At 36.1% G+C, this 16279-nt stretch overlaps 1 protein-coding gene across 1 annotated transcript in view; it reads left to right on the forward strand.

Annotated features, from left to right (window-relative positions):
- The window catches only part of LAMA2 (laminin subunit alpha 2), a 588895-nt gene that overhangs the window by 251666 nt on the left and 320950 nt on the right, over positions 1-16279 (forward strand). The window contains exons 10-11 of the mRNA XM_071218658.1: positions 1105-1265; positions 14766-14906. Coding sequence (XP_071074759.1) covers positions 1105-1265; positions 14766-14906 — 302 coding nt within the window. The remainder of the gene's footprint in view (positions 1-1104; positions 1266-14765; positions 14907-16279) is intronic.

Here is a 16279-nt window from a genome sequence, read left to right on the forward strand (position 1 = left end):
CATCAGTGGCTTACATTATGGTTTACATTTGCACTGTACACTTTTATAAGTTTTGACAAAATTTAAAACGGCCTGTGTCCATCATTGCAGGATCATGCAGAGCAATTCTAATGACCTGAAAATGCCCTTTGCGCCATCTATTCTTTTCTTCCCTCACCCTCCCCTCAGAATCTATGGTAACCACTGAGTTTCAATTTTTTAAGAATAAGGTTCATAGTTAGATGCAGTAATATTGAGGGTTTGATATATTGGTTTGTTTTCTTTTATTAGGCACTCCCTATGTTCTAGAGAGATTCTTATCCCTCTAATTGAGAACATACCAAGACTCCTCAGGATGGGAGTTTAATATTATCTTTTTTATAGTGTGGGTCTCCACCCATTGAGATAACACATTATGACAAGATGAATACTTTTATATTTTGTATAAGCATGCTCCAGGTACATCCTATCCCTCATATCCCTCCATCCCCAATGCTTGGCACAAGAAACCATCCCCTGCCTTATTTGCTAAAAGAACGTTCTCACTATGGTACTTTTAACTATAGCCCTCCAAGTCCCCAGAGTTCACCTGTTCCTTCTTCTAGCCCTTGCCTAGTTCCATGTATAGTCCAAACCAAACCCCCGCCCTTCTCCCCCTCACATTCCAGCACCATCGAGCCCAATCACATCACTGCAGCACTATCACCCCCATCCACTGCCCAACTACCCCTTATCATAGGTTTTGCCCATATTAAGCATTGGCTCACCACACTCTGCTCCCTTTCTGTCTCCTGATAATGTGTCTTCCAGACTCAAGCTCTGTGAGTCTGCTCAGTTTACTTAATTCATATCAGTGAGGTCATGTAATATTTGTCCTTCAGTGACTGGCTAACTTCACTCAACATAAGGTCTTCAAGATTCGCCCATGTTATCCCATGTGTTAATACTGTAGTCCTTTGCACAGCTGAGTAATATTCCATGGTATGTGTATACCACAATTTGCTTATTCATTCATCTGTTGATGGACACGTGGGTTGCTTCCCACTCAAAGTTTATTTTTATTAAAACCTTAAGAATGGATAATTTATTCGTTGTAAAACTGTTATGTGACTCATCTTTCCTTAGGTTTGGCACCTGGATCCTGCCACTGTAAAACTGGCTTTGGAGGAGTGAGCTGCAATCGGTGTTCCAGGGGCTACATTGGCTACCCAGACTGCAAAGCTTGTAACTGCAGTGGCATTGGAAGCACAAATGAGGACCCTTGCTTTGGTCCTTGTAACTGCAAGGTACATTGTTTGGTCTAGAAATGTCCCACTATCAAGACAGAAAGTCATTTTCCTTTACTTTTCTGTCTGCTGGCATTAAGCAGTTGTTAACATCTTCTCCTGCAAATACCCACTATCTGTTTTGTATGTGGCAGTCCTGGACATATCTATTAAATGGCTACCAGCTTTGCTGCAGTGAGACATGCATAAGTCACTTGCTCTTTTTCTGAACATCTGCATGCACACAGAAGATAAGTCACCTATAGGGTCGGTGTCATTTTATAGCAAAAGCACTTATTCCTCATTACCCATGTAGCCTATTAATTTTTAAATATAGCACTAAAAATAGCAACTTTTGGAACTACATTATACTCAAATCTATAGTTTTGCATCTACTTCTGAAAATAATTCTGCCAAGTGAATCCAGATTGGTTTTAAAATACCTGTCATCTTCAAATTCTTCTGTTTAATTACCAACAATGTAAGATGCCTTAGAAGAATTGATTAAAGGCTCAATATTTCCTCCCAAGAGTATGTTTAGAAATGCAACTTTATTTGTTGTACATGCTTAGCTAATAGCTCATCATTTTAGTACCACGGGATGCATTACACCTGCAGTTTATACACATAGAAAAAACAAGTCTAAAATGACAAGACTAATTTCCTTTAGCTATAGTAAAGCGGTTCTATAATATTAACTGAGAGAATGAACAATTCATTTAAGATGTTAACATGCCACAATTATAGAAAATAAATGTTATTTTCTTTTCTTCATTCTATTATAAGTAGAGAATAATGGTGGATGAAATTTTCTTGAGCCTTTTCTTTATTATTTCATTGATCTTATCTAGGCAGCTATAAAATATTATAGGTTTACAGTTGTTATTTGTGTATAGATGTGTGTATATAGAAATATTAAGCTATAACACCAGTAGTAAATATTAATATATTCAGTTTGTATTTATGGGGACAAAAATGTCTAAAATTCAATAATTATAAAAGGTTTATAGTACATTGGGTTAATTTTGGTATCTACCTTAGAATACTGAAATAATAAAACTGTCTACACAGAAGAAATTCTACAATGCCATGGATAAAGAGTTGTCATGTGCTGGAATATAGTAAAATTTTCTAGATCTAGTAATTTAATTTCAATATTATCTAAAATGACAAACTGTTCTCTACTAGCCATTCTGTGAGTGATTGCCTGGTGAAGGACACTTCCTCTTGCCATCCTCCAGGTCTTTAATGTATCTTTTTTTCCCTCTCCCCTCCCTGTCCCCCACCCCCACCCCCCAGTTATCTGCTCTCTATGTCCCTTTGCTGTGTGTTCTTCTGTGTCTGCTTGCATTCTTGTCAGCGGCACCTGGGATCTATATCTCTATTTGTTGCATCATCTTTCTGCATCAGCTCTCCATGTGCGGCGCTATCCCTGGGAAGGCTGCACTTTTTTCGTGATGGGCGGCTCTCCTTACGGGGTGTCTTTAATGTATCTTAATATATTTCTCTAATATTTACCAAAACATAGCCTGTGTATGCTAACCTCCGTCTCCAGAAGTCCACAGAAGTTGCTAACCTTTACCACTTGTTCCAACGAGAGACAGACAAAGCTGAGTTTAATTTGAAAGAGAGACTGAGTCTCTAGAATAAAGTAAATCAAACTAAATTAAAAAGTTTTCATACACGTGCCATTTATAGAATGGGAACACCTGATATTTGCAAGAAAGAAACAACATTTGAGAGAGAGAGGCAGACCTAATTTTGTTTATTTTCATTGAGAAAACTAGTGAGAAAGGCGAGAACAGGGGAGCCTCGGTCATTAGCAGAGCTCCAAGGGAAAGCTCCCTGAGCTAATGCCTGCTCTCTACCTGACTCAATATTGTAGAGAGTGATTATAATCCCAGTAAGAAAAATGCCACCTACAGAGACATTTCAAGCTCTACACAGACAATTAAACCACAACAATAAACAGCAATTAAGAAACCATAAAAGAGAATGAAAAATGAAATAAATAGCATCATTAAAAGAGCTGCCTTTCAGCTATGTGATATTCTAAATCAATGTTTATAAACTTAGAAACTAAATGATTTTTGAGAGTGAAGAAGTAGAAATCAAGTTTCACTCAACATGTACATAATTATAAATATCACATTATATACATATGGCATATAAATTATATCACAATCTGTGTGCATACAAGTTACTAAAATTAAGTACCTGTAACCTCTTATTTATAAGAATAATAAAAGCCCAGTATTCAACAAAATATGGATACATTTTAAATATTGAAAAGGCATTTATAAATATAGAGAAATTTGACAATTCATTCTGTTTAACAAACAACATTGTTTCACAGGTATTTTAAATGACTGTTAAAAACAAGTTGGATCAAAACGCTATCTAAAATGTACAATGTTATTGAAAGGTTAAGATACTATAGACTTAATTTCAAATAACAAGGTAGATTTTTACCTGGATAGAAAGAATATATACATACATGTCCATATCTTCATATCAAAGTTAATAACTGAATAATTATGTATTCATAAATAGAATATAAATTACCTGTAAAATAATGTCTACGTATGTGTTCATCTCCAAAATGTATGTTAACAAATGAATATTTGCATACTTATTCCCTTAAACTAAAATACATAATGGGTTTTTATGATTTTCATGAGAAAGAAATATCTCATTTACTGAAGTATAATGAACATTTTAAGGAAGCCCTTTTTAATGAAGTCTTGGGCCTTAATTATTTTCTATTGTAAATTTTAAATGACTGACATTCTGGTAAAATGTAACCTGAGCTACTGTGGACACCACTTTTCCCATTTCTCACCTTTTAAATACATAGATATCCTGGATAAAACATAGCAAATAGGGGAAGCGGATGTGGCTCAAGTGATAGGGCTTCCGCCTATCATGTGGGAGAACTGGTTTTTATCCCTGGTACCTCCTGGTGAAAAAAGAAAAAGAGAACGTATGCCTGTGTGGTGAGTCAGTGCCCACAAGGTGAGCCATTGCCCGCATGGCAACCCAGTGCCTGTGTGGCGAGCCAGTGCCTGCACAAGTGAGTCACCCAGCAAGATGATGATGCAACAAAAGAGAGACGAAGGGGAGAGTCAAGGTGAATTGCAGCAGAAACCAGGAACAGAGGTGGTGCAGCTGACAGGGAACCTCTCTCCACATCCAAGGTTCCCAGGATCAAATCCTAGTGAATCCTAGAGGAAAAAAAAAAAAAATAAGAAGAGAAGACCAAAAGAGAAATAGATACAGATCACATGTGTGAATGGACACGATAGCAAAAACAGCAGGGCAGGGGGAGGGGGGAAGAGGAGGAATAAATAAATAAATGTTTTTAAAAAAACAACATAGCCAATAAATTTTTTAAGCATTTGGATTCAGGGAAAGAAAGAGAAATTCCTAGATAGCCAATCTAGGAGTGAAATCCACACTAATCATAAGGTCAAGCAAAACCTGAGCACCTCTTGGCACTAGGGTCATGAGGCAGGGTGCAGGGCTGCTCTTAGTCCTAATACAGGGATGAAATTTGGGGGGTTAAAAGCCTTCACCAGGGAAGTGGACTTGGCCCAGTGGTTAGGGCGTCCGTCTACCACATGGGAGGTCCGCGTTCAAACCCCGGGCCTCCTTGACTCGTGTGGAGCTGGCCCATGCGCAGTGCTGATGCGCGCAAGGAGTGCTGTGCCACACAGGGGTGTCCCCCGCATAGGGGAGCCCCACGTGCAGGGAGTGCGCCCCGTAAGGAGAGCTGCCCAGCATGAAAGAAAGTGCAGCCTGCCCAGGAATGGTGCTACACACATGGAGAGTTGACACAACAAGATGACCCAACAAAAAGAAACAGATTCCCATGCCACTGACAACAACAGAAGCGGACAAATAAGAACATGCAGCAACAATGAGCAGAGAACAGAGAGCAGACAACAATGGGGGGGAAGGGGAGAGAAATAAATAAAAAGTAAATCTTAAAAAAAAAAGCCTTCACCAATATTTTACCCTAGGATTTGGATCCACAGAGGGAAATTGGGACTAAACCCACTTATGCTCCTTGGCAGTGAAACGGGGACTAGAAATATTCCACTTGCAAGCCTGGAGAGAGAGCAAGAAAACTTTCCTTCTGCTCTGGGGATCTGGGTAAGGAAAAATGAGTGTCCTGTGAGGAATCCATTCCCCAAACCTGTGTACCACACAAGTATCTGGTTAATTTTATTCTCCCTTCACATGCTGGAATTCTTTAAGAAGTCAGGCATATGGTATTACTGCAGGAAAAACAATATATAGCCTCAATGGAAAATGAGCTCACTAAAAAGTAGTACAATGATCAAAAGGAAAATAAATATAAAAGGAAATCAGTAGCCCATAAAAAGTGAAACATTTGTCCACTAGGAACTAGAAATAATAAAATAGTCTGAAAAAAATTGTATAAAATAATAATATGATTATTAGTTTATAGAATTAATAAGAATAAAAAAAATACAAAACTGGGGTGCTATATTAAAAAAAATAGGTAGTTTGGGGAAATATCCAGAATAATTTACTTCAAGAAATTAGGTATACATATATATGTAAAGAAGGTAAATAATTAAAATTGTGAAATGTTAAAAGATATGACTGATAGAATGATAAAATTCAACTTAAGTTAATAGGAGTTACCAAAGAAACTATTAGATCAAATTCAGGAGAAACAATATTCAAGAAATAATTGAAGCAGATTCTCTAACAGTAAAGAAAATTATCTTCAGTTTGAAGATAGGAAAAGAAAAAGTCCACTACTAGGGCCATAATAGACAACTGTTCCTAGGCTGTTCAAAGCTGATAACATGAAATAGTTCCACTTAAGCAGTGGGAATGTATTCATTTACAGTTACACTCTAGGAAAATGTTCAAAATAAGTCATCATCAAGGTGATGCTTTCCTCCCAAAGACCAACTACCGGCAATCCTTGGCTCCTTTGCCACATGTCAAGGCATGTGGCGGTGTCTGCTGGTCTCTCCCTTCTCTTCTGGGGTTCCTGACTTTCAGCTTCTTGCTCCTGTGGCTCTTTTTTTTCTCTCTGTCTGAATTCATTCTGTTTATAAAGCACTCCAGCAAGAGGATTAAGATGCATCCTGAATGAGGGGTCACCCTTTAACTGAAGCAGCCTCATCAAAAGATCTTACTTAAAATGGGTCCATTCTCATGGGAATGGATTAAATCTAAGGCCATGTCTTTCTGGGATACATATGGCTTCATACCACCACAAGTGCACACCAGCCAATAGAAAGAAAAAGAGACAAAAATCAAATTGTTGCATTTAGTACTTGCAGTCCGACCTTTTCCAAAGAACTATTAAGTGCTGTACTTTAGTAAAAAGATTGAACTTAAGAGAGAGTTTCACTACATAGTGAGCTACAAGGATCAATTTATAAAAAGCAACCAGGGACAACCAATTTTAAAAAGTAATAAAAGTATGTAAATAGTAACAAAAACTGATTTTTGGCAATAAATGTTGCCAAAATGGAGATCATTTAAAAAGATTATTGAAGAACATAAAATAAACTTTTTAAATGGGGATATAATGGATAATACCGTGTACTAGTGAGAATCTGGGGATATGGAAATGTTTACTATTGCTATTTTTAGCTTAATGTAACACCACAACTTAGAAGGACAATATGGCATTATTTCCTGTCATTGAAGATGCCAAAACAATGTAAATCTAGGGTAAATCTAGACATTTACCCTAAAGAAACTCTCTCAATATTCAAAAGACACTTATAAAAGATGTTCAGCATAGACTCACTTGTTCAAACCTAAATACCCATAAATAAATAAGAAATAAATTGTAATTTTTGTATATGATCTGATAGAAGAAACAGCATGAATGAAATAGGCCCATGTATTCAAACATTCACTTTCATAAACTTAAAGTGGAACAAAAACGCAAATGCCATTATGTTACCACTTGTGTAAAGTTTTAAAACATTAAAAAATTCTATATTGTTTGTGGATATGCACATATATAATACAATTTTAAAATATATTGAAACATTTTGTACTAATTTCAGGATAATGGTTAATTCTAGAGAAAAGCAAGAAAATATAATGAAAGTGAAGGAAGATTCAATTGTGTCTATTATTTCTGTAAAAATGTATCTGAAGCAATCATGAAAGAATTATTTTTTACATCTAGTTTTTGGAGAATGGATTGTACTTACTATGCTTTGAATAAGTATGTGTACTTAACTATGCTTTGAAATAATTCCATCACAGTATGTGTACCTACTATGCATTGAAATAATTCCTAATTTAAAATTTCTTTAATTGGAGGAAACTGTTTCTGGGATTAAAAGAAGTGAATGAAATTCTTCTGTAACTTAATACAGTATCAACTACACCATCACTTATATTTTTCATATGGTTTTCTATTATGTCCTTGCTTAGACAGGATATTAATGAGCACTATCCTCATTATAATTCAAAATATGATAAACATTGCTTACTCAAGACACAAAAATGTTTATAAATCTTAATACAATCACTAACATATAAAAAAATCTTCTTATGAATCATAAGAAGCAAGTTAATTTCAAATACAGAGCAAATAAATGCTCTTTTGATTCTTTGGTATTTGTTTATTTTATGGACCACATACTAGAAACTGGATCTTTTACAGTTTGGTGTGATAATATCTATTCAAAGTCAGTTGGGTTGCAGGCTCTGATTTTAAAAAAACAGAGAGAGATAAATAGACCTTGACCTAGGTAGGAACAAGTTCTTTTTTTTTTTTTAATTGAAATCTTATACATAGAAAAATCCTAGTGAAATAAAAAGACTGGAACTCTGTACAAAATACAGAAGTCTGTTTTTTTCATCTTCATTTGTTTTGCTTTTTGTTGTACCTTACTGCCCATAAAGTTGTGAGTTTGGCTCAGCTTATCTCTCCAGAATGTTCTTTAGATTCAGTCACTGTCTTCCAGACTTGCTTAAATTCTTTGAGTCACCATGCTCTTTCTAACTCTGGAATTTTATAGGTTCTATTCAATTCATTTGAAAGACTTCATCTCTAGCTTCTTCCTTTGCTTAGCTAGGGTGTAGCTTTTATTTTTTTTTTTCAGGGTACAGCTTAACTTCCACTTTTCCAGAAATCACTTGTCACATTCTTGTCTTTTGCTTTATTCTCTTTTCACAATTTGCAATCCCATGTAATGCTTGTCTCACTTCAGTGATAACACGAATTTTTTAAAAATTTTCTCCATCATTGCACTATAAGAGGTTAACACTGGGACATGCGTAAGAGTATACAACTAAAAAGTTGTGATGCTTTTGCAGTTGCTTGACCTTCCTGATTTGTGTTCTTTGACTATGACATGGTGATATTGTCTTTTCTGCCTAATTCTTAATAGCTATAATTATAGTATTGAAGCCTTCTATAAATATAAAGCACAAGCATAAATACTTTCTGGTTTACGTTGTTTTGTTTACATTGCTTTGCACAAGTAGCAATAAGTTTCCATTCTTTTTCACAACTGGATTTTTATGCTGTGCACCAATATTTATTTGGTTTTAAGTGTTCTCTTTGCTTTTCCATTTGTGTTCAAGACTGTTCATGTCATTACAGTTAGGTTTTAACCTGGGGCATTTCTAAAAAGGGCCTTCAATTTATATGTTTGATAGTGAATCAAAATTACAGATGTCAAAGTTTTGGCATAAGAAGGTCACCCAGGAATTTGCCTCATGCAAGAGCTACAGATGTTCTAATATTGTGGTAACTGACACTTTGTATTGACCTTTAAGTTTGTGAAAAATGGGAGCAAATTTTCTTTTATTTTGTTTTCTCCCTCTCTTCCTTAACCCAGCAACTCTCTATTATCTAGCCTGGGCATGGTGTATTTAAAGAGTAACCACTCAACAAATGCTGTTAATTAACTAATTATGCTGCCTTTTAACTTCTTTTAATGCTAGTCTGCCTTACAAAGAAGGCCGTAACAGAGGAAAACCTGTAATTGACTAAAAACACCCATAAAACCCAGCATGACTATAAAACTCCTGAAGCAATTATCACAAAAAAATAACTTAAATGTCACTGGAGATATTCGTGATAATCTTGTTAATAGAATTCCCAGCTGACTAGCAATCACAGTTCAGCATGTACTGCTCAGGTTGTACCTAATTTATAAGGAGGCAGCTTCATGAGAAAGAATACCGAGAAACTATTTGTCACTCTATTTCTCTAGAGAAAAACTGTACCGTGGAAACTAGCAAAAAGAAAATTGATGAAAACCCAACAGTAATCTGACGTCAAGAATTAAAAAGTAAAAGAACTTAGTAAGGGTTCTCTAAATCAGCTTTGTTTGCAGTGGGGAAGCACAAAGGAAAAAAGCAACAGCCATTATCAAATGCTTTGGTCAGGCAGGCCTTCACCTATCTAATTGGACCCTCAGATAAATATGTTCAAGACAAATATGTGTCTAAAGCACACATTTCTCCCCAAGGGGACAGAATTTGACCTTGAGGGGCAAAATTAACATATTCTTTCTATGTATAAGCAAACATTCATAGAGTGCATCTGTGCATACAACATATCTGTGGTATTGAAAGTTTTAGTGTTGTTGATTAAGGAAAAAAATCACCAAAGAGGCTCCTTAGGAGCATAATAATGAAAAATAGGTTGAGAAATACTGGTTTAAAGTAATTTTTACTTTAACCCCCTTTTTAATGTTGCATTAAGGAAAGAGTATGAAGATACTTACATGGATTATTTACAATGGAAAAATGATTGTCTATTATTAATTCATATTAATAATTTTTGTCAATATAACTAGTTAGGGTAATGGTGAAAAACTAAACAGTAGAAGTAAAAAGTTTTACTTTAAGAAAGTAGGGTAAAATTAGGCATTTTAAATTGCCAATTCTGCTATGATGAATACCATACAACAGGAATTTATTGACTCAGAATTTGAAGCTAGGTGAAGTTCAAAATCAAGGTATTGGCAAAGCTTGCTTTCTTCTGGAGTTTTGTGGCTGTCTGGTGCTATCTGCCGGCAATCCTTGGGGTTCCTTGGCTTGTGTCTCTGCCTCCTGTCCCTTGGCAATGTCCTTGGTCTCCTCTTGTGTCTGCCCTTCTGGTTTCTGCTGACTCTGGCTTCTTCCTTGTGGCCTTCTCTAATTTCTGGCTTCTGATTTCATCTCTTTATAAAACCATCAGGATTATAGATTACGACCCACCCTCAATCAGTTGGGCCACACCTTATCGAAAAGAGACATCTTCAAGAGGTCTTATTTACAATGAGTTCACACCCATGGAAATCGTATTAAGATAAATAAAATGTTGGGGAGCATGTGTAGCCCAGTGGATGAGTGCCTGCTTCTCATGTACAAGGTCCTGAGTTCAATCCCCAGTACCTCCTAAAGAAAAAAAAAGACTAAAAAATGTCCATGTTGGGGTACATAATTCAATTTACCACATAAGGAAATATTAATCTCTGTGGAATGGAAGTCTGGAGAATTCTGAAAATTACTCTGTTTCATAGGTTTATGAGTGAAATTACCATAAAATTTGTATTTTTAAAGAGTCACTAATGGGCTCTCACCAAAGTATTAAATTGAATTTACTGGATTACAGGAGTTTCCCAGTGGAAATACTGAGAGGAAATAGATTAAATCCCATTTTGTTTAGATACCTAAAACAACTTTTTAAACATTTGTTGAATTATATGTTGATAAGGCTTTTAACATTAATCTGTACAAAGAAATAATATAATAACAGCAAAAGGAAATAGAAATCTCGTAATGAATAAAATAATACTCAGGCTGGAAATTGCAAATTCTCATCATAATTATTAGCTGTTTGGGATCAATGATATTTACATCTAAGTTTTAGAGACTGAGTTGGATGGTGACAAGGTACAAGATATGGTCTCTGCCCTTGAGGAGCTTATTATATAAATGGTAAGAAAAAAAAACCCAAAATGATGGTTTTACTGTTTATGTAATTTATTTCAAGAAATGACCTTTAATAAGTATTCTTATATGGAAATATTACACACCAGGAGGACATTGCTGGAGTAGCTGATTTTAATTCTTTTGTTAAACTTCTGGGATACATCTTTTTCTCTCAACCCTGTGGCTTTTCTTTCTTATTTCCTCTTCAGGGGCATGGAGGACTCTCTGGTATTCCTTTTGTTAAAATAGTTTAGCATTCTCTTTACTTCCTTTGCTTCAGCCTCTTGAGGGCATTTTTATATTCCCTCCAACACCTTGTAGAACTATGCATGAGTAATATATAGAATAAAGGAATAATGAGGAATAAAGGAAATGTAGTAATGTGCAGAGCATTTATTAATAATTTGATATTGATAGGAAAATAGATTAAATTGCTCAGAGAGCTCACTCATAAAGCAGATGATTTGCTCTCAAGTTGGGTATCAAAATTTAAATCCTGAACCGTTCATATCAAGAATCTCTTCCAAGAATGAATCAGGAGTGCAATTAGGAATTGATTCATGGATGAAAGTGGTTGATGGCTCAGAGAGGTTTCTGAAAAGCAGTTAGGCACCTGGGAAAGCAAAGAAACAGCTGCGACCCAGCCTGCCAAAATCAGGTGTATTAGCAAACTAATAGAAGTGGATAACCTGAGTTTCTATGATGTATACAAAAGGTCTGGAGCACCATACATCTGAATTAAGTTATACTATTCTAAAAAAAAAACATATTGAAAGTCAAACTGTGATGTTCTCTATTATTCACTGTTGTAAAACTAATATTTTAAAAATAAAATTCAGGAAACACAGTCCTCTAAATATAAAATTGAATAGATATGTATTTAGTTATGTTCTCTCTCAAAGGAGGCTGGAAAAGAAAAAGGCAAGTGGAACCTTATCTGACTAGTACATGTGGAGACATATCTAGAAAGCAGAGACTTCCCACTGACCTCAGAGGCCCTTATAACTAGACCATAAGGACAGATGTATAAGCAGATACTATATATTCCATATTTACTACTTAGTGGTATCTTAATATATTAGTCCATCGAGGAGCCTAAGAAAATTCAGAACCCAGCACTCTTGTTTGAAAGAATCCATCTCAAGCTGTCTCGGGACTACCACTTTCTACGAAAGTAGGGTACGACCTCTGGGCGAAAAAGTCAGACTCCAGTGACTTAAAATTGTGGTATTAAGCTGATATGCTGCTCAAACATAAGGACGATGAAAATGTCCTAAGAGATGATAATTTGTGACAAGGGATGAAATAAATTGGACATGAGGGGTAGAACAGAATGAGGTTGATAACCAGTAACAGTCTAAATTATTTTTTCAAAGATTTGACAAAATATGCAAAGCAAACTATTATACCACTTAGTTACTCTCTTCCTATAGGTGTAGGCATCCTATCACGGTTACTGTGAGATTCTTTTCTTCTAGTCTCCCACATTTCATGGGCATTTTACCTGCTATAATTACCTCAGGTACAGGGTTGATTTGTCTCTTGCTGAGTAAACTTTAATGATTTGTCAGTTTCTAAGGGTAAGATACCCTATATCGTAGGGTAGCTGTAAAGGTTCATTTTGATCTTTAAGTGATAAGTGAAGTTAGTTTGGATCTTTAGTTCTTTGGATCTTCAAGTACTAAGTGAAGTTCCTAAAATCTAAGAAATATAGGAAGTATTCAATATGTATTTTTGAAAGAATAAATAATCCATGACCCCTCCACTTTATGAATTATTTCTTGATTTCAATATCTTTGCTAACATGGGTCCCTCATTTTATCTTAGCCAGCAGGTCAAATTTTTATCCATTGTTTCAAGGATTTAGGTCAAACTCCACTCCTGTCTTAAAGCTGCCCCACACCTCCTCCTCTGTGTTCCCATGATTTACATTATTTCTGAAATGCACTTATCATATTCCTCCTTGCCTCGTGGTTGGTTGTACCTTTTCCCCCACCTAGATGTTGGCTTTTAAAGACAGAGACCTTGACTACCCATCTTTATGTTCCCTAGAATTCCAGCCCTAATGTGTCACCTAAGATTATTAAATTACATTGGCTATTGCAATTATTTAATCGTATTTTTTTCAAGGCCATAGTGAAGTAGCTATCTAAAAATTTCTAATTGTTGAACACAGGCTGAATCTCAGATAAGTGGTATTAGAAGCTTTCAAACTCTAGTAAATGAAAAGTAAATTAGACCGAGCACATGAGAACAGAGTGTACAGAGAAACTCTACCATGTCCTCCATGGAATAAGCTAAATTATAATTATAAATAGAGCCCATCTCCCCTGCCTGCCTGTGTACTCTTCCAAAGAGGCTTTCACCTTCAGTACTTTGAGTATTTGTCACCAGATGTCTGAAATTAGTGTAATTTGCTTTGCTGAAATATACCATCTCAAACTATCTGAAATCTACCTTAAAAATAAAAACTAGCAGGAACATTATTGGAAATACTTCAGCTTGTGTAGTTATTAGGATGCTAAAGCTTAACAAATGAGCCAGCGTTAGAGACACCACCTTGTTGAGGCTTCCATCAGTGTAGAAGTGGTTGAGGTTATAAAATTCATCATAGAAATTGAGTCAACCTGTTCATTACAACAAATTGTCCCCTCGGATACATAGATAAATGCTTGCTTTCTTTGTTCTAACAAATCTCTTATTTTTTCATGCAATTTTCTCTCCTATTTTCCCCTAAATGTTCTCCTATTTTATCATCCCTCTCATTTGCCACTATTGGTTCACTCAAAAATATTTTTATTAAATAGCTTCTATGTGCATTGCACTTAGCTATGTTTGAAAAACATGGCCACTAGGAGATGCATTTAAATTTAATAAAATGTTATAAAGTGAGTGCTCATTACTGTGGCAAGAACACTGGTTAGAGTTTTGGGGACTATAAAGATAAGTAGATAAGGTTCCTACCTCTGAGTTGATTGTGGTATAGCTTGAGTGGCAAAGTTTAGGAGAAATAGCTATGGTTTTTTGTGGTTATAATAGGGAAATGTGAAAGGGCTACAGGAACACAGTTGAGAGAGCAGTTAGTTCTCTGAGGAAAAGAAAAGCTTCAGAATTGAGGCAATAAGGGGATTCAAGGGAGGAGGGAAATGACGAACAAGTGCATGTTTATGAATATTGAGCATCTGTTTCCTGGAAAGTAGGGAGCTTTCATTTGGATGTTATTAGATGAGATTAGTCATATTTAAATTGAGAAATTACACCCTTCTCAATTTTTCCTTAGAGAATCAGCTTTCACTAGCCTTAGTCCACATTATACGCACACCTACAAATAATTTTTCTGTGTGCTGTGACTAGACTTAATGAAACCAGTCTGAAGAGCAGTTATCAAATGAGAATTATATTTTTTTCAATAATATTGCTATATGATTAATTAACCGTACTACTATGTTGAAGAAAGCACTGGAAAGTACAACCAAGGAAAATGTAGGATGTGCAATGAATATTTTCCTTATGCAGAAATAGGTATAGAAAATCTTAACGTTGAAGGGCACCTCTGTTTATTCCTAATATTTACAGGAGAATGTCGAAGGAGGAGACTGCAGTCGTTGCAAATCTGGCTTCTTCAATTTGAGAGAGGATAATCACAAAGGTTGTGATGAGTGTTTCTGTTCAGGGGTCTCCAGTAGATGTGTGAGTTCCTACTGGACCTACAGCAAGGTAAGCTACAGCCTTTTAATTCTCCACGCTTCTCTCTGGGCCTTCTTTGTTACTGTTGCTTTTCTTCTGTAAGAAGGTTTAAAAAAAAAAATCTTGTAGTGAGCTTTTACTCAAACGTTATCCCAAAGAAGTGAAGGAGTTTTCTTAAATGCTGTTTGTGTAACTTTGATCGCAATCTTTAAGGTTTTATCTGTAGCAATGTCTAGACTCTTTTAGAATAACTGGCCACTAGCCTTTTGAGCATCCCTGATTTGTCCGCGAAACAGTAATGCCATTTGTGCTGTTTTGAACCAAAGAGGAGATGGCTTGCTAGAGAAAGCAGCAGATTGTGATCAGATGAATTAAACTTTCTAGTCCACTTCTAATTTTTGTATAGAGGTTAAGAAAAAGTCCTTTAACGTCTCCATACGTAACACATATTACCAACTAGTCTTTAGTTATTATTTGAAGTTACATAGGCGCTTTCATTGTTGAAATGGGTCACTAAATTTGGACATTACCTTCTCTGTATTATTCTGCCAAAGGGGTGCTGATGCAAGGTACCAGAAATCTGTTGGCTTTCATAAAGGGTGGTTATTTGGAGGAAAAGCTTACAGTTACAAGGCCCTAAGGAGTTCAACTCAAGGTTGCTTTCTCACCAAAGTCTGTTGTGTGTTGAAGCACGTGGTCACTGATCTCTCCCTGGGTTTCAGCCCTCAGTCCCCTCTGGGCTTGCTGTTCCTCTTGAGGCTCTGTGGACCCAACTTCTTCCTGATCTCAACTGAAGACTGGCACAGGGTTTGCTTCTCAGGGCCTCCTGTGTCAGTCTCGACTTTCCAAGGCGAATGGCCCATCTCTTCCCCAGGGCTTTAGCTGTTTGAGCTTTCTCCTTTCTGTCACATGGCAGGAAGGATCAAAATGACAAAGTGCTCTCCCCTTCCCCTGTGTCTTGTGTGACTGTCTGTCTTTCATAGGCCCACCAAGGGGGCGGGGACTCAATCTGAGTCATGCCTTAGTGACATGCATGAATCAAAAGCCCTAAATTAATTTTATCAAGCAAACTAAAGTCCTTTGAATTTAATACAAGCGAAGGGTGTCACACCCAGAGGAATAGATTAGTATACAAACATAATCTTTCTCTTTGGGAGATTCCTAGATAATCTCAACCTGCCACACCTTCATTCTTAATTTATTTGAAAATTTTCTAAGACAATTTTCAAATTATTGGACTATTCAGTAGATACTGGGATGTTCTTACTCTAAAATCAGCATATTTATTTTTCTACCCTCACTCCCCACTCTATTCCCCACTCCTTTTCCACTTTGAGCTGAGAGGGGTTTGTCTCCGTATAGAAGAGATAGGAGAGGAGAATGGGACCTTTGGGAGATTGCAA

The sequence above is a fragment of the Dasypus novemcinctus genome, chromosome 11 (assembly GCF_030445035.2).
Source record: "Dasypus novemcinctus isolate mDasNov1 chromosome 11, mDasNov1.1.hap2, whole genome shotgun sequence".
Lineage (NCBI taxonomy): Eukaryota > Metazoa > Chordata > Mammalia > Cingulata > Dasypodidae > Dasypus > Dasypus novemcinctus.